At 46.6% G+C, this 26909-nt stretch overlaps 1 protein-coding gene across 1 annotated transcript; it reads right to left on the bottom strand.

The window, feature by feature from the left end:
- Nucleotides 1–1491: 1491 nt before the first annotated feature.
- Nucleotides 1492–23724, bottom strand: UBASH3B (ubiquitin associated and SH3 domain containing B; the record flags this gene model as incomplete). The annotated part of the gene is made up of 13 exons (XM_008941472.1): nt 1492–1629; nt 2486–2595; nt 3535–3641; nt 6293–6437; nt 7163–7255; nt 8870–8992; nt 9931–10051; nt 10424–10559; nt 17132–17340; nt 19885–20054; nt 22155–22353; nt 22868–23054; nt 23634–23724. Coding segments are annotated over 13 exons (1829 nt in total), but the record flags the coding sequence as incomplete, so codon positions are not given.
- Nucleotides 23725–26909: the final 3185 nt, after the last annotated feature.

The following is a 26909-nucleotide window of genomic DNA, read 5'->3' as shown; positions in this document are numbered from 1 at the left end:
AGAAAGGAGTATGCTTAAATCTCTTTCATCCCCTTTAAGCATATTTTTAAGTACCTTCAGAAAATGAGCCTACACTGAGAAGACCCCTACAAATGTCTGCAGGGACTTTTTGACCCGAGGTTGCTGACTTAATGTAATATTAATGTAAAGGAAACCTGCTCTGAAGCCAGTTTATACTATGAACTACCCACTGTTGTGTATTTTGCATTCTCCTGGGAAGCAGCTGCTGTTGGTGTCTTGAAGGCTGATGTACTAAGAGAACCCTTCTGTTGGTTTCAAAGGTTTTAGCCACAGGTGGAAAGCCTTCTCTTTCTTTTCCCCAAATCCTAACCCTTAACCCACCAGATAAATAACATCTTAATAGGCCCAAGCATGTTGCTCCTAAGTGTCAGTGTACTGTTTTTTTTCAGCTCTGCTTTGTCTGTCTGCCAGATGGCACTTAGGAACTAAGGAAAAGGAAGGAAAGCATGTTCAATTTCAGTGTCTTTTTGATTTCATCATTATGTCCTGAGAAAGCTGCTCAGTAGCAGTAGCAGAATCTCACAGGGATGACAGAAAAGCTCACAAGGGACAGAAAGCCACCACTGTGTCAATGACCAGCATAAAATTTTAGTATAAAAGGGAAAACCCTTTTCAAGGTCTTCTGAAGGCAATTTAAATCACAGTAACAGTTTAGGCTGGGTCTGTGCACATGGGTGGATTTCAATTATGTAAATAAGACACCCTCCCTCCCCCCAACTTTCCAAATCCTTCAGGGTTTGGTTGGAAGAGGCTTATTTCACCTCCACTTAAAAGAAACTGCTCCCAGAACTGCTTTGTTCAGAGTGGTGCTCTCTCTTGTTGTGCAAACTTCATCTGGAACTGATGTGGAATTCAGAATTTTCTTGCATGACTCTGTCCTTGTATTGGTGGTGTGCCCAAAGCAACACCTAACACAGTGCTCGAAGAGAGGAGAGGAATCATTTGGTGCTGCCTGCAGAGGCAATGCTGGACTTGCCTTTCCAGCTGGTGGTGATACTGGGAATTTGGGGGCTGTGAGTGAGGTGGGTGTCATGTGGTCCTGAACGAGCCTGCTAATGCTTTTTGAAAAGAGTAGTGAAAAGAAACCCCACCCCAGAATCCCAAATACTCGACTTTTACACAGTGCTGTTTGTTTCTAACGTGGTGCAGAAGGCAGTGAAAGTTACTGGTGGTGCCAGAGCTCCATTCAGGGGCAGAAAATCCACCCCAGCTACTGACTGGAGACTCTCTGCAGTGCAAGACCTCCAATCTGTATTTTCATATGTTTTTCTCTCAAACCTCACCTCCCTTTGTGTTTGCCTAGTTGTGTATGAGAATTTTTGCATGAGTGTGGCTGTGTGAGACAGGCTAGAACAGTTTGAGTGATCCACTGGACATGTTCTGACTATTTCCACTGTCAATAAACACAAGAAAGAGACATTCTCCAACGCTTAGAAAGGCCATGGGTTTTCCTTGCTCGTGTAGCTTTGTCTATTCTTGTAGTAAGGTTTCTCTCCAGTTAAAGCCTCCAGTTGGTCCGTGTGTGAGAGGGAGGATGGGGGGATCTGTAAGCTGCCAAACACCCGTGTCTCCCAGTTCTTCGCATGAACAAAACCCCAAGTATGGAATCTGTGTGAAGAGAGATGGAGATAAAAGCAATGAGCAGGGATTGAGCAAGGAGGGAGCTCCCCTAATGTCTCAGGCCTTGCTGTTGCTACTGAAGCATTTCTCTGTCTTCTCTCTCCCTCTCCCCAAAGCCCATTTTCAGATGGCTGTAGGCCTCAGGTGTGACAGGCTTTGTGCACCACTGGGCAAACACTGGGAAAGACAGATTATACCGTTGTAATGTAGGTTAAATATGGGCCATTTCAAACCAGAGATGTCTTGTTGGCTGACACAGTCCCAAACCCTGCAGGCCAGCAGAGCTGCAGAGGAGGAATATGGATGGCTCAGGCACCCTCAGATCATGTATGAGCTACAAATATCCCAGAGAGTGTTTGCAAGGCTGGCAGTGGACAATGCTACCCCCTTAGCTAGGGCCAGAGTAAAGCAATGAAGGCAGAAGATCTTGTTAATTTTTGGGTTGATTCCCTGGCCATTAGAAGCTCTGTACAGTGAAATGAGAAGGGGAAGTGTTGCAGAGAAATGAGGAGGGGAAGAGCCTTGTTAACTTGAGCTGTGTGTTTTGGGCACTGGAGGGCACTGTGGGAATCTCTGTACAGCTCCTGTCTCCAGCAGTGCAAAGCAGAGTGGGTGCAGGGCTGTTTGCAGGTGGGTGTCTGACCCCATGCCATCTATTCCAGAAGTGCCATGCTAGGATAAGCCCTGCAACCAGTCTGCTTCACTCTCCTGACTCCTGAAGTGATGAAACTCAGTGATGGGCAGAAGGACTGGAGAAGGGGAACAAAATGTCCTCTGCCTGGTTAAGCAGCTCACAGATTTCTTTTTGTAAAGCCAGTGAGCTTTACTCCTGGCTGGTGATTACCTTTCGGACCATCTGTACAAAGTCCTTGGAGTTCTGTGGGGAGAGCCCCTGGAGCTGGCAGGTACAAGCCTCCAGGGAGGACGCGTGTGCCACGAGCAGGATGTTATTTCCTGAAAGAAATGGAGAAACACAGGCTGAGGAGGGAGATGGAGCCAGCTTTAGGGACTGCTGCGTGGGATCAAGCAGACCATTTCAAATGTTCAAAATGGGTTCAGTTTGTTACATGACAGCACATGAAACTGTGTGTTATATTGGGGAGGAAAAGCATGGTTTAGTAATAGAGCATTTATCCATTTTCAGGATGATGGTTCAGTGCTACTTAGTTTTGAAATGGTTTCCTGAAGAAAACAAGAATTCCAGTGAGATTCAGCTGTCTTGTGAAGCAAATGCTTTTCTCCTAACCAAAAATTAATTCTGATTAAAAGAAGCACTTTAATTTCAGTTGCTGGTTTTCCACAGTGATAGGTTTAGATTGGCTGTAAAGGATCTTGGGAATGGCAATGCTGTGCTGTGCTCGTTAGGTCTATGCCCAAACTATCAAAATGAAAGTTCAGAATGCAGAGGCAGAACAGTGAAGTGAAATCAGTGAAATCACCAGAACTTAAAACCATCCTATTCCTATATTGTGAATGAAAAATAAAAGCTAAAGACTTCTTAAGATTTCAATATTGTGATTGGAAAACTGTTCTACAGTCTTTATGGGTAATTGACTTCAGAAGGGTAGCTCAGATAGAGAATATAAGACGACCCATCTGATGCTGGTAAGACAGCAGAGTGCAAATGACTTGTGTATTCTCTGCAGAAACAGAGTATTTTAGGCATCCCTACCCAATGCAAGCTATTTAAGTTTATGGACCTTTCTCATAAGCTGAGCGTGTCTGAGCTCATAGTTCTGACACATACAGGAACTTCCAGTGTCTCTGGGAGTGGTGAGGAGAAATTCAGGTGTGAGGGTTCATCTCCTTGAAGAGGGGAAAGGCTGGTCAGGAACATGGGTGCTCCCATCCCAGAGAGCATGTTTAGGTTTTCACTCCCTCTGTGGCACTTACCTTTGCCTTTACATTCACTGATGATTTCCTTTGTTACTTGGTAGCTTCTACTTATGTATGAATCATAAGATTCGGAAACCACTAACTTGCTGACAGGAATATGAGGTCTGTGAGCAGAAAAACAAGTATGGTAAATTGGAAGAAGCAACAGTTTTTAAGTGTAAGTTATGGTTAATCTGAAAATACCTCTTTCTTTAACTCTTCTAATTCCTCAAATCCCCAGAACCACATCTTGTATGAGGACCACTATGACAATTTTAAACTTCAAGACCAAGGTGTTTACCATTCCTGCATTAAGATATCTCTGTTAGCTGGGAAAAATGACTGTTTCCTCTAATGTGGACTGGTCAGCAGAGGCAGCCCAGGGTATGCTGAGGATACCTGTCATACCCTTGCAGTGGCATGCAGGAATAACGATGCCACTTGGTGTTTATTTAGGCATTTTTACCATTTTACCACAGCTTCCAGCTTAGAGAGGGGCTGACAACACCTGTGTGTGTCTGAGCAGGTACACTGGGAAACACAGAGCTTGCAGAAGGCTGCTGCTGGCTCTCCTCCCTGCTCCTGCTTTGATGGTGAAGGGCAGAGGCAAACTGCTGCTCTGGCCATCTGTAAAGCTGCATTGCTGGGAGATGCCTGGAATTAGTTGGCTTCCTCCTGGGCCAGGGCATTTCAGTGAATTGCCTGGCAGGACTCTGGCCAATTGTATGAGCTGGAGGAGGCTGCAAGGGGTGTAGGAAGCAGGAGGCTGTATTTTCATCCTGTGGTGCAAGGAAAAAAACCCAACTTTGCTCTCCATGCAGTGATCTGATGTACCTACAGGAGCTACCCTTGTGAGAGGAAACAGAGGACTGTCTCCCATCTCCCCCACCTAACCAGCTGACCACACAAGTGCAGGCTCTTTTTTTGAGCAAAGACTATTTGCTGTAGACTTCCCAGAAGGCATGTGTTTTCTGAAGCCCAGACTCTCCTGTGGGCCAGCTGCTCTGCTGGGCGTTAGCCACGTGATACCCTTGCAGGGATAAATACAGTGTAAGGACTTTTATTTAGGTGCCCTCAGAGTGCTGAAATTTTAGCTGCAGACCAAAAGGATGCAACACAAGTAATTTATGGTATAATTAGGTATGAAAAACATTTTTTTTCCCTTATGTTTTCTTGTGTTTCTTTTAAATGTTTCAGCTGCTTATTCCCTTTGAGGGTTCTTAAACACACAGTGCACTGGGACACTGGGAAACACCCGTGTTTCTGATGAGACTGTAAACCACAAAAGCCCAGCCACAAAATATTTGTTACCAAGCCCATGTAGGTGGAATTCCTGAGTATCTTTATGATATGAGTATTATAGATGTTTTGGTTTTATCTGAGATGGCTCAGATGGCAATCAGGCTCACACTAAGACAGAAAGAGTAAGTCTCTGCAAGAAGTCATAATGATACAGATAGTTCATCAGTGAGGTCGGTGGAGAACTGGAACTGTGTGACCTTTGTGGAGTTTCCTTCTTTGTATGAGCTTTTGGAGTCTGGCTTGTATAAATGAATCATAAATTTGAAAGTAGGAAGCCCGAACAGATCATCTTGTCTGCTCTTTACCACATGACTATTTCTGCTGGGTTTTATTTAGCCTTGCTCTCTGCAGCTTACAGTAAAAAGCATTTGTGTGTTGGGCTGGAGGGCATCACAGCTGTGATACTTCACAGGGGAGTCAGAAAGCCTTGAGTTTCCCACCAGACTCAGGCTGCTCCACACAGGCAGTGATGCTGGGTATGCAGAGGCTGTGTGGCCAGAGAGAAGGAAAGCAGCAGAGGCTGGCAGCAAGGGTGTGAGTCTGGGCTGTGGAGCCTAACCAGGCACCAGGGCTGGGCTGTGTAGCTGCAGGGCTGGCTGGCAAAAATGCCAAGCTCTGTCAAGGTCAGCTCTGTGCTCCTGGAGCAGCTCTGTCAGAGCCCTTGAAAGCTGAATCAATTATTTCTGCATTTCATTTTTCTGCCAAGTGAGAGGAAAAATCAGTGGTGCTTACCCATTTGCCATTCAAATGTTTTTTAACCAGATGTCTACTTTGTTTTCAACGGCTTTTTGGTTGAATACCATGAAAAACTGAGTCAGAAACCTGCAATTTTTTCCACTAAAAACTTTTCAGATGTAATTGCTGAGAAGTGATAAATGCTAAGGGTTTAGGTCTTTGATAGAGAACTTCTGAATTTTGATGTCATGCAAGACCCTGACTTCCTGACAGATGCAAAATGTTCCCCAAGGTGATGCAAAATTTACAGTTAGGATCCCTCACCATGCTAATCATAACAGAGGGGCAGACAAGCTTTTTCCTCTGGGGAAGAGAAGGGCAGGAGTGAACGAGCCTATGATCTGGTTCAGTGTATGAGCATGATGGTCAGGGAACTGAGTCAGCAAAGCTAGTTCTGTTAGCTGAGCTCCAACTCCTAAATTTTATCAAAAGGTTTAAAACAAACAAAAAGACCCTGAGGGTTTCCTGGATACCTGACAGATGGACAGGACAGAAGGAGTACTGGAAAGAGGACCTCCATGGTCATCAATACAGCTGGACTTTGCCAGTCAGCTGGGAAATCTGGGTTATAATAAGCCATTCCCTGTTCAATACAGCAGCCTTGAGCCTGCTCCAAGCTTATTCTGGGAGCCTCAGCAGCTCTTCCAGTCACTGCCTAAATTGAAAACCTCCACAGTGTTACTCTTCAAAACCAAAGCCAAAAAGCAATGCAAGACCCTCTCACCCCCTTTTCTGCTACCTGTAGGTTGTATCAACGCTTAGAGTAGCTGCAGCTAAATCCACAGGGGGTATCCAGGCAGGCAGTGTGCTCCCAGACACCCACTTGGTCCATTCAAACAGTCCTGGCTCTATTCGGATTTTCAGGTTGTTCTCCTGTTGCATACCTGGAGAAGGGAGGAAGGAGACCAGCTATCAGTGAAAGCAGCTGGGGAGGAAGGCAGCAAGACTTTGCAGCTCTAATACTTCAATTTGATAATATAGATTATTTTCCTCTCCAAGTAGTCTCTTGATTCATGGCAGGTATGAAAGATGAAGTCTTTACTATATGTACTTGGCATACACCAGGAAATGTAAAGCTCTGGCTAGCAGCTATTTGCAATACTGACCCTAGGCATGACTGTATTTTGGAGCTGTTTTTTGACCCTTTCCAATGCCAGGGCATCTCATGTCTTACTGTTTCCCTTCCCAGTTTTTGCAGTAGGTTATTCTTACTAGGGCTATCACGGTTCTTGGTGGTAGCCACTGCTGTGGGAGCACACAGCAAGGAGTAGCTGCAGGCAAGGGCACAGGGCATGCTGAGCTGGACTTGTCCACCCCTCCTGAATGCACATCTGGCTTCTGCAGGGGTGCAATAAACCCAGCCCTGACTGGCCCCTGGTGTCAGGGTCAGCATGCCACTTGCCTAAACACTTGTCCCACTGTACAGTTAGAAATGGGCTCCTTACAGTGTTGTTCTAATATAAAATATACTCCTATGGAAATAATCCTCACCCTGAGGATTATCTTGAATAACCATTTACTTGGGTCTCCCATGCCAGGCTCCCTTTTATCTGGCTGGCAGTGGTTTTTCCCAGGAGAATGTACCCTTTCTTGCTCATTGGGTTCTTACCTTTCAAGATATTGTGTGCTGTCTGCACACACCGTAGGGATGGGGAGCTGTAGATGTAGTCCACAATGGTATTAGTTTCTAGCAAGGCTTCACCTGTAAGCAAGTTTCAACACCCATGAATAGAACAGGACCAAAGGCACTGCAGCAGCAAGAGCAGCACGCAGGGCATCTGCCAGCTAGCAAGGAGCTAAGCTTCCTGGCTGCACTGCTTGTGTTTTGGGACATAGGTGTGCCCACTGGGCTTTGATTCAGTGGTGTGCTGTGATGTGCAGAGCTGTGGAACTGGGATATGTTTTTCTGTGTGCTGCTCCACGTGCATCTGGGTACTTAGCCAGTATAAGAAGAAACCACAGCAGGTTTTCCTCAATTTCTGCTTTCTCCTAGATTTAGCCAAAAAGCAAACAGCACGCTGAGAAAAATCATAGAGAGCTTGAATTTGATTTGATTTCATTTATAAGCTGTAAATCAGAACGATTCAACTTAACTCAAACTTGAATGAATTCAACTGGCTCGATTCTTGGCTAGTATAAACTACCATGTCATTACACAGGGGGAAGATCACTGAAAATGAGATAAGAATCAACTTCACTACTAGGGTTATTCATATTCTTCCAATGCCTAAGGGGAACCAAATGGGAACAGGAATCTGCTTGGCATTGCACAGACTTGTAGTATGAAATATTCTCATTGTATCTGAAGAGGCAGGACAAAGCAGTGGGAGCAGGTAGGGGCTGGTAACTTTGACTTCCTACATTTAATGATGGCTGTAACCATGTCAGACCAATCTATACATCTCTTGAGAGAAGAAGGGTAATTTAGGAGGAGCAGCACAGCCAACAGCCCTCCATCATGGGGAAGCTGCTCATTTGCTGTGGTTGTTGGAGTCCCAGCCTGTGCTCCCAGATTTGCCTTCTGTTGTGTGTGCTGTGAACCCTGATGCCATGTGGCTGGGAGGCTGAGCATCCTGCTCTTGCACACTCATTTATTTTTGTTTAAAAAGCAAGTATAATTTTAGCTGCCCTAGTTTGGATGTGACCAAGGCAAAGTACTCTAAAGGATTTGAATTTGAGAAAATGTCAAGTACCCCTCTCTGAAGCTCAAGTCTTTAAGGGGCTGGGCTCCTCTATTCACAATGCTCAGTATGTGCTCTTTGGCTACTGAATAATTTTCTGGCTACAGACAAACCAACAGGCTCAGAAGTCAGGGACAAGGGTGGAAGAACACTGGAAATCATTTGGACTGTTTTTTGCCACACAAAACCAGACAGGCTGATAAAAGTGCTTTGGAATAGCAAGCTGAAGGTCAAAATTTAACCTTGTCCAAGTCAGGCAAAAAGTGTCACACTGCTGCATGTCCCACCAACACTGGTAATAACAGCATCTTCCATCGTGGCACGTTTTTATGGTGGCATCTAATGCTCTCCAAATGTGCTGCTGCTGGCTCTGATTTTGTACCATGTCCTAGATTGTGTGCTTTGCCTTCTCAGCTGCAGCAGCTGAAGGAGACAAGGTTTCATCTGACAGAGAGGGCTTGCTGGGCAAGGTGAAGGGACTCTGCAAAAGTTCTGGTAATGGCTAAATCCCATTAGCTCAGGGCACCAGATTCACCTTTTTTTCTGCCTTGCACTTTCTCTTTCTCTGGCTGGGTGTGTGGGAGGCAGACAGCAAAGCTCCCTGGGCAAGCTCCTGTCTGCTGAGGAGAACTTACCGACGAGCCTGGCCTGGGTGCAGCCCAGCACGGTGATGGGCGCGTCCTTCTCGTAGTCCCTGAAGCCTCCACTCCTCTGAGGTAAGCTGTGGGGCATGTTCAGGTTGCTGCGCACATACCTCCCTGTGGAGGAGAGGTCAGAAGCAGTTGCTGGGATTAGTTGGTCAGAGAGGGGCTAAGAGCATCCCTCCTGCTTCTACCCTTTTTCACCACAACGCCTGCACCTGGCAGGCAATGCCTGGACCTGGCTCTGGAGCAGTTTTTCCTGTGAAAAACGATCAGGAATAGCATCTGTGCTTGTTGAAAATCAGCAGAGAACGTTGCTAATGGTTTTGAAGTTATCTTTAGGACACATTTCCCCGAAGGAAAGTAATTTCTATGCCACAACAAAGGAAACCTCAAATGTTACGCTGGTACAGGAGGCTAAAATGTCAAACCTCTTCAGACTTAATTTAGAAAGAAGGCAATTGTGAAATCATCCTTCTTTTTCCCTATGATTTTGACTAAGATGTTGGCATTTTTTGAGTAGAAAGAAAAGGTTTTGACAAAATTCCCATCAGCTCTAGTGCCACCAGAGCCTGAAGTTAGTCTGTTAACTATAGTCTGAAACTCATGCAGGTTACTGGGTTGCAAACTCCAGCTTATGCCCCAGAAGAGATTCTGAACTGTACCTGCAGGGGGGTTATTTTCATTTAGGACTGGCAGCCAGCTGTGCAGGAGATTTTCCTGATGGTAGATGTTTGCACTGGACACTGACTACTGACATCATTACTTCATTTCCAAAGGAAAATGCTTTTTGGCCATGTTACTCTAATCTTTCCTGTAATAGTTTTCTAAGTATTAGCAAGTGTAGTACTTAGTCCTTGGCTTATGTTTCTGCTTCTGACTGCAGCTCTGCCATCACAGAGCTCTGCACTGAGGTGATCTGCCACTGGTAACTGCTCAAAGCAACACTTCAGACTAGGAAACCACAGCTTCCATCTAAGCTTTGCCCCAGGCAGTTGCCACTCTCCTCCCTTCAGTTACCCCAGAGCTTGAGAGACCCAGGGGAGCTGACTTACCTTTGGCATCAAAACACTGTGACAACCAGTACTTCCCAAAAACCACATCCATCCTTTCCCCGTGTCTGCAGACAAACAGGCAGCGCTTCTGAGGCCCTGGCTGGCTGCTTATCCTCAGGGGCTGGAAGAAAAATGACAGGATGTTTGACCTTCATCAAAGTGCAAGGGTTTTCCTGAGACCTGATTTACTAGCTGGGCTCAGGACCAGGCACCTCTTGCTTTATCCTAGTGCAAATGTGGCTCCAGGAAACTCTTCTGAAGTTAGTCAATTTATGCTGCTATTTATGAAGAAGATCTGAAGAACAGGTTTGGGGACAGCAGTGTCTCCTGTGCCTGCAGTTAATTGTGCCATTCCAAAGCTTGTAGTGAACTTGAACTTGTAACTTTGGGTCCAGGCAGGGCAAGGAGACCAGAGGATAAGCTGGGGGAAACCCAGCTGCTGGAAACTTGCTGCTGGAAGTGTGTGTGATGTATCACACGTGTGGGTCCCTACCTGCACGTTCTGGCAGATGATAGTGAGAGGTCCTGTGTCTCCAGGTCCTTGGTCTTCCTGCTGTCTTCTTTCCAGAGCGCCATCAGTGAAGCCTTGAAGGGACGGGGAAGATGTAGTATTCAGAATTGAGTAGGACCTGCCAAAACCAGAAAGATGCTTGCTTTGGGAATGCTTTGGACTTGGTGTGCTCAGGCTGCAGTAAGGACACTTCTGTAGCATTCAGGAACGGATGATAATTACTGTTGTCATATGATGACATTATCATTTGTATTTTAGTGCTGCCTAGAGAGCACCTTGCCAGGTTATGTACACACACAAGGAGACAAATGCCATCTCAACAGGCTTTGTTTCCCTAGAAACACTTGCACAAAGCATCAGTTCCCAAACTTTGGTCTGCAAGGCTCTGTCAGCCCTCAGATATTCTCATTCCCCACAGCCACAGGATGCTCACTAACTTCATCTGGGGAGCAGCTGCACAGTACTTGGCACGGTCTTGTGTACCAAGGTCTGGAAAGTAATAGCTACAGGAGTCTTCACTCACCTCTGCACCATAATCTATTGCTTCAGTAGAAAGCTGGGGCACAGCCCTGCCCCTCATGCTGGGGAGTTTCAGGGTTCCTGGGCACAAAATAGCTTGTATCCCCTCGTAGGCACGTGGCACATTCAGTCTGGGTTCTCTCTAAATTTTTCAGTGCTGTCTATTCCATTTCCCATCTAGGAATAATTCCCAGTAGGAATTTATTTTCACTAGCACTTCCTGTTGAGTGCAGCCAAAGGGATATAACAAATATCACTGTCCCTCAAGAGGCCCCTCAAGGGGCTTAGCTAATGGGGTTCCCTCTGAATAAAACTCTTGTGTCTAGATACTCAAGTACCCTGACCAAGACTCTAAGAAGTGCAGTCTGACAGCCCATTACAGAAGCTGCAGTGACCCTCTGCTGACTCAGTTACGTTGTCTGGGTTATGTTTGCTTTGTCATTAAAGAAAATGCTGTCAGATAATGTGTATGGTCATTTACTTTGACAGGCATAGTTGCTGTTGCTTGTGGTTTTCAGTGCCTTAAGTATGTCAGAAGCTGCTTCCTGACTCTTACCTAGTTAGGATAAAATCCCAGAGGGAATTCATAGCTGTTAAAATAACACCAATGGAACAAAAAGAGGTCATCTGCATTTCTGTAAAGAACAGATATTTTGCAGCATCATATGATCTGCACCAGTTGAAAGAAAAAAAAAAATACCACTCTGTTGGTCCTGATGTTGATCCCTTATCTGGTGGAATTAGGGTGCAAGGATGGGGCTGAGGGAGTTCCCCACAAGGGCTGGGCTTGCTGCAAGGAACTGTTCCTCTCATTGCCCAAATGCAGGTAAAGCTTCAGAGGCCAGGGCAGCAAAAGGTCTGAGTGAGGCATGGTATGACTCCACAGTGCAGCAGGGGTGTGGATCTTGAAAAGGTGTTAAATGGAGGCAGGAGAGCTTTTTGGATAAGCCAAGGGAAATAATATTACCAGGTGCTGGGATGAGAAATCATTTTTAACTCCTCCTCAGAATATACACATGTGATGTACTGCAGGCAAAAGTACACCTGGACCATGCTTCAGCTGACAGGACAAGGCCAACTCTGACCCAAAAGCTCCCCAAGTGCACTAGTGTGTGCCAAGCCCTGGGTGGGTAAGGCCTGAGCAGGCAGCACAAACAGACAGACATCACTGCAATAAGTGGTCAGCTTGGAGTGTGTAGGTAGCTAGCACAGATACATCCTCTCTGACCCAAAAACTGACTATCTCAATATAAGAAGAGTCTGAATTCTTAGCTGGGACCATCTCTGTTGCCTGCAATAAGTGGTCAGCTTGGAGTGTGCGTGTAGCTAGCACAGATAAATCCATACTGACCCAAAAATTTACTATCTCAATATAAGAAGAATCTGAATTCTTAGCTAGGACCATCTCTGTTGATGTACAAAGTGGATCTTGAGCCTCAGTATTCTATTTTTACTTCTGTATTGCACCTTCCAGCCCCTCATCCAATCTCAGCCCTTTCCTGCTTTGCCTATATGACATTGATGAAGACACTGGCCTGGAGAATACCAAGGTTTTGTTTGGTGACCTCTCTTCCCTTTACCCCCAGGAGCTGCTGCAGAATTTCTGAGACTTCTCTCTAAGTCCTTATCAAGAGGCCATGAATGCTTTACTATTTATAGGTGCAAGGATTCACTGTGAATGGTGATGAGGCAGAGGCTTGCTGCAGCTGGAGGAGAGCCACCAGCCTGCCTTCAGCACTATCTCCTTGATGTTGCTGGAAAACAGAAACTGCTGAAGCTATTTCAGCTTAGTCATCTCCTAAGCATAGGTCATTGTTTGGGAGCTTTTCCCAAAGGCTTGTGGCTCCTTGCCTTGGCAAACAGGGACTGAAGGCAGACAACAACATCTCCAATCTTCTGGGTGATGCCTTGCCTCCCCTGCTCTGTCAGTGCTATGCTGTGTCCCTGGAGGCCACGTCCTCCCAGCCAGGAAAGGTCCCTTGAAGAACAGAGATGCTGCAGCAGAGGATTGGGAAAGGGTCTCTGTCGTGGCACAACAATGCTGGTCCTCAGCTCTGTGTAGGAAGATTCCTCTGCCCCATCACTCATCTTTATGTAGAGAGATCCCTGGGGAAAATGGACCAGCCATTGCTGTGGAATGGGAGGAAGACAGAGTGGGGAAAAAAAAACCTACAGAGACCCAAATATAGCTTAAAAAATTAGGGTTGTTTTTTCTCCCCTTGGTATTTGTGCCAAGTCTTATTTCTCAGGCTTATTAAAGGGGCAAGGAATAGCTTTGGCATCTCACTAGGAGCTGAAATAAGCTGCTGTGTGATATCTACAGTGTTTCTATCCATTTTGGGGCAGAGGAGGTGACTATTTCAGGCTTTGCTGGTAATGGAAAAGCAACGCAAGGAACAATCAGAAGTTTGAGCACAGATACAAAGATATCCTTGTTACTTCTGCCATGTGCCTTTATGTACATATGAGGAGAGCCTCATGGTCTTGAGTGCTTTGGTTTTGTGCTTTCTGTGGGGCAAGTCAAGTCTCATACCTCCACTGGACTTCCCACTTCCTCTGGGCTCTGTGTGTTGAGGGTAGAAAGTTTCTTCTTTTGAATCAGTAGCCCACTAATTTTCAGGCACGAAAGGCAACTTAGAAAATACCCTGTAAGCAGTTTTCTGGGGAGCTCTTAAGGTGGATATATATGTTTAACATGGGACCTGTAGCTTGGATTCATTCCAAGTAGTTTCAGCTCACCAGTAGCTTCAGGTGCTATCAGCAGAGGGCTTCCACCTTGATCACATACAGGGAGAAATGTAATTTTTTTAATATACCTATGGCCTGATCCTCTCTTAGTGACACTGATACAAACACAACCAGTTCCTCCCTAAAGGAGAGTCCAGAGTTTGCTTCAGGAAGGTTATTTTTCACTCTCATACCCTTACTGAGGGGATGGCAAGAATGGGTTACCCTGACTTAGGACCTGGGTTGCATTGTATGGGATGCTGAAGCCATTTCTCTTCAGTTATTTTCCAAACCACAAGCCCTGCTGACAGATGGGATGTTTCTCTGCACTGCTACCAGCAGCTGCAGTCCTTGGCAGGAGACAGGTCGTGCAGGGATGTGCCACAGCCAGTGGCCACATGTCCTTTAGGTGTACAGAAGATCCTTGGGGTTTGCAGAACAGAAGTGATACCTTTCCTATTTTTAGCAGACAGGGAAAGGAGTCAGACCTGGAGTCTCTCAAGACACAACCTGGTTTCATGGGCAGTAACTCTGCCCCCAAGGCAAAGCCTGTGCTCTCCTATTTAATAGCTCATCAAGCTTGTCTTCTTAGTGATGGCAGCCTGGTCACCTGCAGCTTACAGACCTTGCTAGAGGGCAGGCACATCTTTCTATTCCATGTTTCTAGAGTGCTGTGTGCTGGGCAGAGCTCCTGAGGCACTGTTTGGATATCAGCCATAAAACCCATGTCCTGGGAAGTCTGCAGTTCACCTTCTGCCTCATTTGAGCAGCCCAACAGGGAAACCATTTTCAGGTGACATGTGCAGGAACTGGCAATCTAATTTTGCTGTGTTAAAGATTTGATCAAAACCCATGGAACAGCATTTTGCCTGTCATGTCTCCTGTGTGGTACAGCCAAGGTGCAGCCTGGAGTGAGCCCTGTGTTCATGATGATTGCAATAATGCAGGTTTTTCTCCTGAAGAACACAGTCTCTTGCAACCAGGAGGAAAAGCCTCATGGCTGTTATTTCTTAATTTTTCATCCTCTGCAGGGATGAAAGGGGACGTGGCTGTGTACACACAGGCAGCACAAACCAGCCCCCAGGGTCACAGCACTGCCCTCCAACAGCAGCCTTGGTACCAACACCATGAGCTGGGTCCCACCTCCTGCCCCATGGCAGTTGTGCAGTCCTGGGGAGTACTGCCACACTTATTTCACACCCATGAAACCAAGGTGTCTGTGTGCTGTTCTCTTACCACACAAGTCCTACTGTGAATATCATGGCCTAGGTAGCAGTGGGACTTAGGTTGTCTTTTGCTTGCTCTGTTGTTTTGACCACATGATGTTCTGCAACCTAATATTCCCTGTGGGAAGCTGTTGTGTAAACTGAGACTGTTTCCGGGTATATAATAATGTCTTTGATAAATGCTCCACGTTGCATGCTCAATTCATGAATTATAGTTTTTGCTGCTGATCAGGGAAGGGGTATTTCCTTTCTTTACTTGTCTGGAGGCAGAGATGGTGGAGTTACAAAAAAACACTTGCTTTCCGTCCTACTGTGCATATCATGGCCTAGGTAGCAGTGGGACTTAGGTTGTCTTTTGCTTGCTCTGTTGTTTTGACCACATGATGTTCTGCAACCTAATATTCCCTGTGGGAAGCTGTTGTGTAAACTGAGACTGTTTCCGGGTATATAATAATGTCTTTGATAAATGCTCCACGTTGCATGCTCAATTCATGAATTATAGTTTTTGCTGCTAATCAGGGAAGGGGTATTTCCTTTCTTGTCTGGAGGCAGAGATGGTGAAGTTAGAAAAAACATTTGCTTTCCTTTTAGTTGCTGCTGCAATAGTAATTCTTTCCCATGCTAATTCCCAGGGCTCAAAACTTCCAGTCACTGTAAGGAAAAAAAAGGCAGAATCAACCAGAGCAGGCAGCTGGAATATTTGTGGAACTGAGACCATTTTGGCTGGCAAATCTATGGGTAGGAAAGGATGGTCTTGCTGGATTGCAGACTGGATAGTCTGGATTAAGTTCTGTCTTCATACAAATACTCGGATTGATTTGGTTCATGTGTCATGATTTTAGTTTCTTTAAGCCCTGGTTACTAGAGGTCTTTTCTTTCCTTGTAATGAAAAATGAGTTGGAGTTTGGTAGTGCCATGCTTGGGCTAGATAGGTTTGTTCTGGTTGGTTAACATGGAATGAAGCCCTTTAGTCACGTTCGTTTCCCAGAGGGCAGGCAAGAAAAAAAATAGGTGCCTGGGAGAAGTGGGGTAACAGAGTGATCTTTTGCTATGCCTGCCCCTCCCTGACGGGCCATGGGGTTGGGGAGGGCTCCAGGCTGAGCCAGGGCTGGTGTACAGAAGGGCAGTGGTTGGTGGCAGTCACATCTGGAGGCCAGCCTGCAAGCTATGATTGCTGAGCCTGTTCTCCATCTGTCATTCACCACCTCGTGTGTGTTAAGCCTGTAAAGTCACAGGCAAAGAAAAAGACTTTGCCTTTTTTTGTTCTGTTTCCTACATTTTGCTTGATTTGAAGAGCTGTTGGATTGGCTTCTGTTCAAGTAACGAGTTAGGTCAGTTCCTCAGGCTGTCCTGTGCTGACCTGAGGTTACCAAATGCTGTTCAGACTCTCCCCACAGGCCATGTTTGCCCACTGGACTTAAAATCTGAACTGTGTTCTCTTTTGTATCTCCACCCCTTCACTTTGTAGCTAACCTGCTCATTTGTGTGACCATAACTAAAGTTCTGCAGCTGCAGGGTGCTTAGCTGAGGGGCAGCAGGCAGGAATGTGCCTCTCCCCTCTCCTACTACTCCCTGTGCTCCAGTTGTCAGAGGTGCTTGAGTGCTTAGGGATGCAGACAGCCTTGCAGGAGCAGCCCACACCCACTCCTTGAGCACTAGCTTTTTATTGCTGTTTAACTAATTCCCATCCAAATCAAGAGGAATAAGGTACAGTGTTATTCAAAAGGTGAGGTCTGCATTCTTATGGAAGCCAATGGCAGGCAGTCAACTCACTGCTTCTGAAAATCTTGCTAAGAATCTTAAGAAACATAGCTGATCCCAAGTCCTCTTCCCCAGGGAATTATACACAGAAGATCTTGCTTCCCAAATTAATGCTCAAATTTAAACTTTCCTGATCCTAGTCCTACCACAGGGGTGTCTACACAGCAGTGGCTCTACAGGAGCCATCTGCTCTGGCTCTGCTCACCAGCAGCAGCAGTGCTGTGAGTAATAGTTGCTGTAACATCTCAGCTAAATAAATCACTTTGTCCTCTAATCCCATGCACAGGGACAGCATCTGCTCTTCCTTTGCTTATGAGACAGGACTTTGTGTGCCAGTACACTTCCCCCAAGTGACCTTCTCGGCAGCTCTGGGAGATGCTTCACTTGCCCAGGTGACTCACAGCTGCTGAGCCCCCTTTGTACAGAGATGGAAACTGCACGGAGCAGCTTTACCTACCCATGGAACACCCAGGTCCCACATTCATCCGCCTTGGTGATGTAATTTTCAGGCAATAGCCCAGAACAGCCAGTTGCAAGGGAAATGCCATAAATCCAGCCCTCACTTGTACTGGTTTGTTCCACTGGGGACATGAAAATAAAATCCCCTGGGACCAGCTCCAGTTCATCGTCGTTCTGGGGAGTGTAAGGATAGATCACTTGCAGAGTCTAGGGGAGAAACAGAAGCACAAATGAATGAAAGGCTTGTTAATGGAAGGGAACCTTTGGCAGAGGGGGGCAGGAGCACTCCCATGACAGACCTTTAACCCTAGTGAGGTGTGAATAGCTCTCCTTGTAACGCATGGCTTGGGGTTTTATCCAGGAAAGCTTCACTTTCAGGGAATTCCTGCCACTTCCCACTCTGCTGTTGGAAAGCTTTTCTGGGGATTCACTCCTCCCTCCCTCTTCGATTCCAGTCATGCTTTGGATAATCAGGAGGGAAAGGTGGGGATGGTTTTTTAGAGCAGGCAAAACCACGACCCTGTGCTTAAATCCAAGTGTGCTGTTAAAAATGGAACCGAATTCTTATTGGGACAGGGAATTCACACAGCTCTAGGGGTTAGTGACTGCTTGACCCTAAAGAACATTCTCCTTGTTGCTGTTGCTTTTGAAGACCAGGCAGAGGCACTGTCAGGGGGCTGACAGGTTTGACTTTGACATGCTGCTCTCAAAACCATCCATGAGAATGCACAGGAAAAATACAGGTGATGAGAAATGTTGGGATGTGGCCACATTGTTTTCTTTGTATTTCCTAACATGAACCAGATGAAGTTAAAAGGTGGGGGAAAGATCAGTGAGTGTAATACTGTAATCTTTTCTTCACTGAAGCCTGAGGAATCCACAGATATTAAGTGTCTGTCAGTAACTTTCCTTGGCAATGGCTACAGCAGCACCCCATTTAAAAGGGGAACAAATGTGTTATTGTCCCTGGTCACTGGAACCTGGTTAGGTCCCTGGCCTAACTTCTGCAGTGGCATCACACAAAATAAAACCATAATCTGCTGAGCAGCTCTGATCTCCTGATGGTGTCAGCCTGTTTGCTCACTCATCCTCCTAGACAATCTGTGGTATCTTCAAAGGAAGATGGAAACTAGCCACAGTCACCTGCTCCCACAAGGCCAAAACCTTCACACATGGCTGCCTGAAGTTAGATATGCAAAGGTGTGAGCTGCTTTTCAGCAGCAGCTTCCTCTTCACTGAGTGACACTGTGGACTACTTTCAGCTTCTAAAGGACAAGATGATCATTGGGATAGGAAAGGAGGCTCAGAAACGTGACCTGGATGGGTCAGAGCACCATGTATGAGAGACGTCAGCTCTCCAGAAGCTCTGGCATCTGTTTAATCTGTCATGTATCATGTGCTGGACTAAAATAACTTTCTGCCACTCCACCACAGGTTTTCTGTGATTCTGGATGAGGCACTTTGGTGGGGTTAATGATGCCAACCTTCGGAGCCTAGTTAGCTGCCTAAGCCTGAGCAGGCACCTTCTGGGGGCTCCCTCCTCCAGGACAAGGGGCAATGGACACAAGCTGGGGCACAGGAAGTTCCACCTCAACGTGAGGAAGAACTTCTTCACTGTAAGGGTTCCAGAGTACTGAAACAGGCTCCCCAGGGGGGTTGTGGAGTCGCCTTCCTTGCAGACTTTTCAGACCCATCTGGCTGTGTTCCTGTGTGACCTGCCCTGGATTAGATGGTCCTGCTCTGGCAGGGGGGTTGGACTCGATCTCCAGAGGCCCCTTTCTGCCCCTAACCTTCTGTGATTGTGTGAGGTGAGACGCATCTCAAGCACAGTTTCTCTGTGCCAAAGATTCCAATCTACAAAATGGAACTATTATATTATTTTTCTGTATGTTATGTTGGAAAATAACCTTAAGAAAATGATGTTAAGACACTTAGACAGTGAAGTTATAGAGTCCATATGAGTAATCGAAGCATACAGGTCATGAGGGTAAATATTTCTGCTCTGGCAGGGGGGTTGGACTCGATCTCCAGAGGCCCCTTTCTGCCCCTAACCTTCTGTGATTGTGTGAGGTGAGACGCATCTCAAGCACAGTTTCTCTGTGCCAAAGATTCCAATCTACAAAATGGAACTAATATATTATTTTTCTGTATGTTATGTTGAAAAATAACCTTATTAAGAAAATGATGTTAAGACACTTAGACAGTGAAGTTATAGAGTCCATATGAGTAATCGAAGCATACAGGTATGAGGGTAAATGTTTCTTAGATGATGAAACTAAATGCTGTGATTAATAATAATGCCAAGTCTGTACAGAAGGAATGGATAGCAGTCAGGTTAAGCTACTGGCCTGGTTCTTGAGAGATCAGACCAGCTTATGTGGAGCTAACAGGAGTGTCATTGTTGGAATTCATTAATCCAGCAGGACATTGTTCCTGCAAGAAGCAAGAAATGAGGTGGGTGAAACAGCAAGTCTAAGACAGTATGAGTAAAAAGCAAAAAAAGCCAGATGGTCTGTTGGTTGAGGTGGGGTGGAGTGTGGCAGACCTATGTCCTGGGTGTCCTTGGGAGACCTGGGCAAATTCCTTTGTACAGCCTGTGCTGCATACCCACAGAGCTCTCAGCAGGGGACAGGAGCTTGTGAGCACTCTTGAGCTGCAAATGCACCTACAGCAGCCTGCAACACTGCCAGGTCCTTTTTTTTGGTGTGCGTGTTCTAATTTTGGGCCTGAAGCAAGCTCCAAAGCTGTTACCTCGTGATTGACGAAGCGGATGTCCCGGGAGAATATTGCAGCCACCCAGTCACAGCCCAGCTTCACGTCGATGTTCTGGGCCAGCTTCTCCAGCGTGGGCAGGTGGCTGCTCTGGAAGTGATAGGCCAGCGTCACGTGGAGCTGCTTCTTGTGGGGCTCCACGTGAACATCTGCAAGCAGAAGACAGCAGTGAACAGGCAGCTGTTGAGATCGGCAGCTTTTCAAAGGTCTGGGGGTGTCTGTCACCCCCCAAGAGGAGCTGGGGGCTGAACTTTTCAAAACAGCTCCAGTGGAACAAATGGAGTTCCCTATATATGTTGCACCTTGATTCAAATTATTAGAGATTTGTGGTCTGATTCAGTTCTGAGTCACTCCAGGGTGGCAAAGGCCAAACTGCCCAAACTCATTTGCATTCAGAAAACAATGGGTATCCACACTTCTCCAGGAAAGGGGTGGCCTTGCTTGCCTTAGGAAATGAGAATCTCTCGAAATTAAGCAAGTTAAAAACAGTAATCTTTACTCTCCCTCTTTTGTTCTCTCTCCTGTGGTAGCACTTGCAAATCTGTGTGATTTAAAGGTTCCTGCAAGTTGATTAAATCTTTTCTCTGGACATTAGCTGATTACCAGTTTGCCCTCTGAGGGTGAGGTATTCCACAGTTGTGGAAACACAGTGTGATAATGATTCAAAATGATTCTGCAGAAAAAGAAAGTGCATTAGGAAAAAATTCCAGGAAGCAGGAAGGTGAATATATATGAAATACTGTGACTTTTCCAGTAAATGTGGAAATCACAGGATAAACCATTTCCATGTAATTTATTCTTGCTTATTTAATCAAGTATTACAATTAAACTTGACTGATTGCTCAGTTAAAATTGCAGCTACTCACAGACTTGGCTCCAAGTGCCAGCCAGGGGTAGCTCTACAAGCTCATCCATCTTTTTTTTTTTTGATAAGCAAGAAAAAATATGTTCTGTATCTCTGAAAAAGCCCCAGAGACTCTAATGTGATAACCCGACCAAGCTGTGGACTGCAATGCAGCAACTGGCTTCCCTGAAGGAAGAACTAGTTTGGTGTGAACTGGAGCAGATGCAGGAGCAGAAGGTTGCTGGGAACCACTGATGCTTCCTTCTTATGAGCCACTGTTTTTGAAGGAAGATCTGCCCCTTCTGACTGTGGTGGCTTGGAGGGTACATCTACCCTGTGCAGGGGAACACTGGTACCATGCTCACGAGGCTGCAGCAGTCCTTGGACCTGCCTAAAGTCTCTGTGCCTGTTGCTGCCTTCCACGATGTGCCTGGGTAAAGGTAACAGCTGTTTCCTCCCCCTCAAAGGGAAGAAGAGTTGTAGGTCACCATCAGAGGAAAGCATTGCATTTCAGGGCTGTGACAAACCTATGTCTCTCTCTCTTCCTTTCAACCAAGAGCAGACACTTGCAGCTCTTTCATGCTGTTATGGGATGCCTCTCTAGCACAGATGCCACCCAGTGACTCAAGTTGCTGTGTGTTGATGCACTTAAACTCCAGAATAAGCCTCTGATATGAAGGACTAAACTAGTTGTGCTGTGATGAGTCCAGGCTGAGCTTTACCCTGACAGACAGTGGGAGGATTACTCAGGGAGCTACTATAGTGCTCCAGTGCTGTTCTGACTTCCAGGTTTGTCAGTGATTGGAGGACACCCAGAGAGCCTATTCAGCAGAGGAGACCATCAGAGAACAGGGTGCTCTGGTTATCTCCCCTCCCCAGCCCCTCACAGGTTCCCCCCTCCAGAAGCAGTGCAGGACCAGGCAATGGAGCCAGACCTGTCAGCACTGAGATTTGAAAAGATTCCCTTCTAAGTCACCAGGGCACTTGGGGTCTTCTCACGGTGCCCTGTCTGTATCTCAGAAATGCAGTGAAAACCCAAGAAGGGTTCACAAGGCTGAGGAAAGTTTTGTGGCAGTGGCTTGAAGTAGTGAGTGGAGCAGGAAATGCTCAGCCTTGCAGAGACAGCGTCTATCTGAAAGGTTAAGGAACCACCAAATGTCAACTTCCCTTTCAGGAGATAACACTTGAGACGAAGTGTGAGGTGATTTTTCAACCAAACAAGCACTGAAACCCAAAGCACCCGGTGGGGTGTTCCTCCTTCCTGCTAGCCTTCAGACCACTCTTAAAAACCAGATATTGGCTTCATGAGCCTTGTTTCTTTGTGCCATCAAAACTTTGGTTTTTGAAGATGCCCAAGCTTTGATGAAGCCGCAAGTTCTTTGTAGCTGCCAGCACAGGCACTCACCTGCTTTAGAAGCAGCCTCTGCAGCAAAGTCTGCAGCAAACTTCTTGAGCACCTCAGCACTTTCTTCCTTGACAAAAAGCCCAATGAAGTTGGAGGACGTGTAGAGCTCCAGAGGCAGAGGGGCAGGGAATTTGCATTTCCACCGCATCACGGTGGCCTGCAGAGCTTCAGTGAGAGCATCGACCTTGCTGTCCTCACACTGCCAGGGGAAAGAGGACAAGTGTGTCTCAGGTGGGGAATCATTCCTCTGTGCCCGTGCTTAGCTCTCCAGTGCACCTGGTAGAGCAAGTAAAGGCTTGGGTGGGTGTGCATGAATCATCTACTATTGCTATGATGCAGTGAGGGGAAAAAAAGCACAGGGTAGGGTCATAGAAAATATGTTTAGAGTTCACATGCCCCTCCCTTGTCCTCAGAGCATGGTCAGCTATCCCCAAGTAACCCTCCTGACCTCCCGTGCACCACGCCGTCTGTTCTCCTCTCAACGATCATTTGACGTGATGAGAATTTGGCCTTCTGCTGCTGTCCTGAAAACAACCCACTTGAAACCCAGCTAGGTCCCCAACAAGCCCAGGCATCAGGCTGCTCTGGTAACAACCCCCCCAGCTCCTGAGCACAAACCCTGAATGAAGCATGGAACATCTCCAGCTTCAGCCTGGCAAGGGCTGAGCACGAATGCACGCGTGAAGGCAACGGAGAGAGGAGCTCTGCTTTACCATGAAGAACTGACAAAGGGTGATGTGTGGGAAAATGTTGTGAGCCTTGTTCTTCCCACAGATCTGCTTTGACTGCTGCCAGAACTCGGAGAGCTTCTGAGCCAGGGGGCCGGTTGGGCGCAGGTAGAGGACGTACTCCCGGGGCAGGGTGTCGTCGAGGAATGGGTCACCCACATGGGAGAAGAGCCTGACAGGGAGAAACAATGGTTAGGTTGACAGATATATCTATATTTTTTTTCAGCAACATCATTTTCCACAGTGGTCAAACCCTTTCATTCTCCCTTTATGGAAAAAATGAGCTCTGGCAGGTCAGGCAGAGAGGTGTGCTGCCTCACAGCCCATTACCACTATGCAGTAATACAGAAAACTGGGGTTCAGTTTCAAACTGAGGCTCTGAAGATTAGTCCTGTCACTGCTTCTGCCTTTCTGACTTTCAGTGTACAAAGCCCAGGGAGGATAGCACTCCGAAATTGTCCAACATCTTTGAAAAGGCAGCTCTCAGTTTTCTGTTTAGGTGCTGGGGTGGGGAGAGTCGTGGTTCCTTCCTCTCACACCTTATCCTGCTATTACTCCAGATAACAAAACTTCCTCAGGCAAGGCTCACTGCTGGATGGCTGATTTACAGCCTTTAGATAATATCTTCCTGATTTTGCTGGTGCTTTTCAGATAATGCCTTCGTTTAAACATTCCACATTCTAAGGGCTAAAATCTTAACCATGGAATTCACTGATTTGACTCTTTGTAACATTTATTACTTCATACCAACCAGTCGCATGCTGCTTGAACACTTCTTCCACCCGTGGATGCCAGTGCTTTTTGCCTGAAGAGAGAGCAAAATAAGGAGTATTTTGGTGATGCTGGATTACATGGCTGCAGTCACATCTATTGCATGAAGCTGGGTCCTTGCTGGGGAAGGGCTGCAACGGTGTGTTGGGAAACCTGCAGGATATGCTTTCAAGGCTGGTTCCCTCAGCCCTGGGGCTTGCTTTAGGACCTGCTGCCTGTCAAATCGGCATGCAGAGTCTGAGGGGTGAAGTCATGCAGTCTGCTCAAAGTAGACAGATGCACCTCTGGGTTTTCCCTGCTTCGCCTGGTGTTTTTCTGGGTAGTGAAGCAACGGCTGTTGGTATTTAATGGCATTTTTTCTGGTCATTTTCTCAGCATGAAAATGACAAGGTTTGGGTCTGAAATAGCACTGAGGACAAGAAAAATTCAACTGCCACCAGGGGGCACAAACCAGAGTCTTTTTTTCAGGTTACAACAACCTGCCAAAATATGCTAGTTCTCCTCAGTCCTTGTTACATCCGAAGTGCTGTTTTACTTATTTCCCTTCAGGAAGCCTTTAAATCCCTTTTCACTCCAGCTAGGAAGGCCCAAGTGTTCTCTACAGCAAGTTTTCCAGTTGCAGGACAAGCCAGAACAGTGCTGTTTAACTTGTAGACATAGAATAGTGTTTTCCAAATGCTTGGCATCAGCACTGAAATGCAGCTGTGGATCAGCTTTGAAACACTAGAGACTGCCAAAATGAGGTATTCACCCAGAATCCAAATGGCATAAATATTTAGCCAAAATCATGAATGGAGGCAGAAGAGGATAGAAATGGTCACAGGGCAGAAGTCAAACTCTCAGTTAGGTGTCAGGAGGCAAATAACCCACGAGTAGGTGATTTCAGGGCTTCCTACTGGAGGGAAGAAGGGCAGTGTTGCTCTCAAAGAAGTTCTACAGGTTTAGTAGTAAGGACACCAAAATGAATGGGGTGCTGGTTCAATCTCATCAACCCTCACACACTTCTGCAAAGGGGTGTGGGTGGAGGAAGGTAGGAAGAGCAAGAAGCCTCCACAGAAGGTGAGAGTGAGGTCTCCAGGCAGCTGTTCCCTGAAGCCAGGGAAGGGGAAGGGATCCTGCAGATGCTCAGCACCAGAAAACAATCTACATCCTACTGCACTGGTAGAGAGAGGTGTTCTTCCCAGTGCTCATCACCAGGGAATGTGCTCAGCACCAGCACAGCTCCCACCCGAGGTGAAGCCCTGCTGGTTGCCATTTGGCGTGTGAAGCACGAGCAGGGCTGCAGCCCACAGGCTGCCAAAGGTACCAGCCAGTCGTATTTGTATTCTTGTGGTGTTAATCTGAATGAAGCAGCTGTCTCCCTTTTGCTCTTTTGGTTGTGTGCTGTGTCTCAGAGCTGCTTGCTGTTAGCAACCAAAAAATCTGAGGGCAGGGAAACTTCTAGTTGACACCAGCCAGCCTTGAGCTGCAACCTCATCTGACTAAATATGGAAAGTCACAGCCTGGTAATAGTGCAAAGGACTTGCTGAGGACTTTAAGCTAGAGGGAATGTGTCCAACCAAAGGGACAAGATCCATGTACTATGCAGCCTGTGTTAGCTGCTGGGGAAGATGCTGCTGCTTGGTTACAGGAAGCAGGTCCAAGTGAAGGAAAATGATCGTGACTCCAAGGTCCAGCCCCTGGCTCTAGGATTAGGGCAGCTGCAGCTCTCCAGCATTTCTTGTTTCTGCCCATAGTGGAGCGTAGGACACTTCTGTTGCCCTTTCTGTCTGCAGTGATGCCTTTAGGAAGCACTGACAACCATGTGGGAATGTCCCACCAGCTCCTAGACATGTGTTGTTGACTCAGCTGTGTTTCAGCTCTGCCTTTGGCTTTCCCACCCCTTGAATACGCATATTTTTGTTCATTTTGAGAGTAAGAGGAAGGCAGAAAGATAATGCTGCAAAAAAAAGGCTGTGTTGCAAATGTGTGACTATGAAAATACTTCCTCCTGAAGCATTTTGCAGCCCTTATCTGCCAGCATTTGTTTGAAATCACCAGAGTGCTGCTTCAAGCACCTGCCCCCTGGAAGGATGTATTTCTCGTGCAGTCAACATCATAGCTTGGTCTCTTCTATCTTGCTGATTTTTCCCTACTCTGGCTCAGATGCACTATGCAAAAGAGCTGCTGCTTTGCTTTGAAAAGTAGTTCAGACAAGAGCAAAGAGCTCTTGTCTCTCCCCGTGCACAGGCTGGGAACCTTTCAGGGAGGCTGCTCCTTGAGCAGAGCCATGTCCAGCTGCCTGGCCGTGGATCTTCCCTACCCTTGTTTCATCACCCACTTCTGTTATGTTGCCTTTGCTCAGTTCACCTCCCTCTTGCCTGCATTGCTCATGCTCTTTCAAACATGACTGAAACAGGACTCTGCTAACCATACATCTTGCTACTGAAGTGTGTCAGCTTGTGCTGCATCCGAGGCAGTGAATTAAAAACATCCTCTGGCTTGGGGATGAGCAGTTTCTCCTCTTGCACAGTGCGGGCAGACAAGCTGGCTCTGGCTCCTCCTTTACTCCCTGCAGCCCCCAGAGCAGATCTCTGAAGGAGCCATGCACAATCCAGCAGGACAGATGGTTCTGCCACCCACCCTTGTTGACTTGTTCGCTTAATGAATTGATGTTTCCTTGGAAGAAATAGCACAATAGAGCTCTGCTGGAATTGACTGCAGCTCCTTCTCTGCTGCCTTTGTGCTCCCAGGACCCCAAAGGGTGTTAGAAAATATTAAGCTGGGCCCCACACACGTTTGCTCGTGAGTGATTTCAAAAGGTGCCTCTTTCTTCCACAGGGACAATAAACTCCCTTTTCAATTTAATTTCCTCCTTGTACTGCAAATACTGCATAAAGCAAACAAAAGCCAAGGTATATTTTCATCATGGGACCTGAAACTGAGAGTCTCCTTGTAGTTTTTTTTTTTAATTTAGTTCTGGGAATAGTGCTGATGACTGATAGCCTCTGGTTAGTCACAGAGCAGGGCATGCACTGCAGCCCCCCCAAATACCTCTGCAGCCACAAGCCTGAACCTTGGGAGGTCACATCCTCTGGGTGCTCTGGCTCCCAGGCCCTGTCAAGATTAACTTTTAAGAAGTTGAGTACTCAAAACTAGTCACAGCTATGTTTGGCCACTTAGAGAAGTGGCCTGATTTTCACAACTGCTGAGTGCAGTGGGAGCTGAAACACAATATTCTGCTCCTGAGAAAATCAGGTCACTTAATTAGGTGACT

This window comes from Merops nubicus, unplaced genomic scaffold (genome assembly GCF_000691845.1).
Source record: "Merops nubicus isolate BGI_N331 unplaced genomic scaffold, ASM69184v1 scaffold11950, whole genome shotgun sequence".
NCBI classification, from domain to species: Eukaryota; Metazoa; Chordata; class Aves; order Coraciiformes; family Meropidae; genus Merops; species Merops nubicus.
Note: the sequence above shows the minus strand (reverse complement) of the source record. Positions and strands in the feature narration are given on the sequence as shown.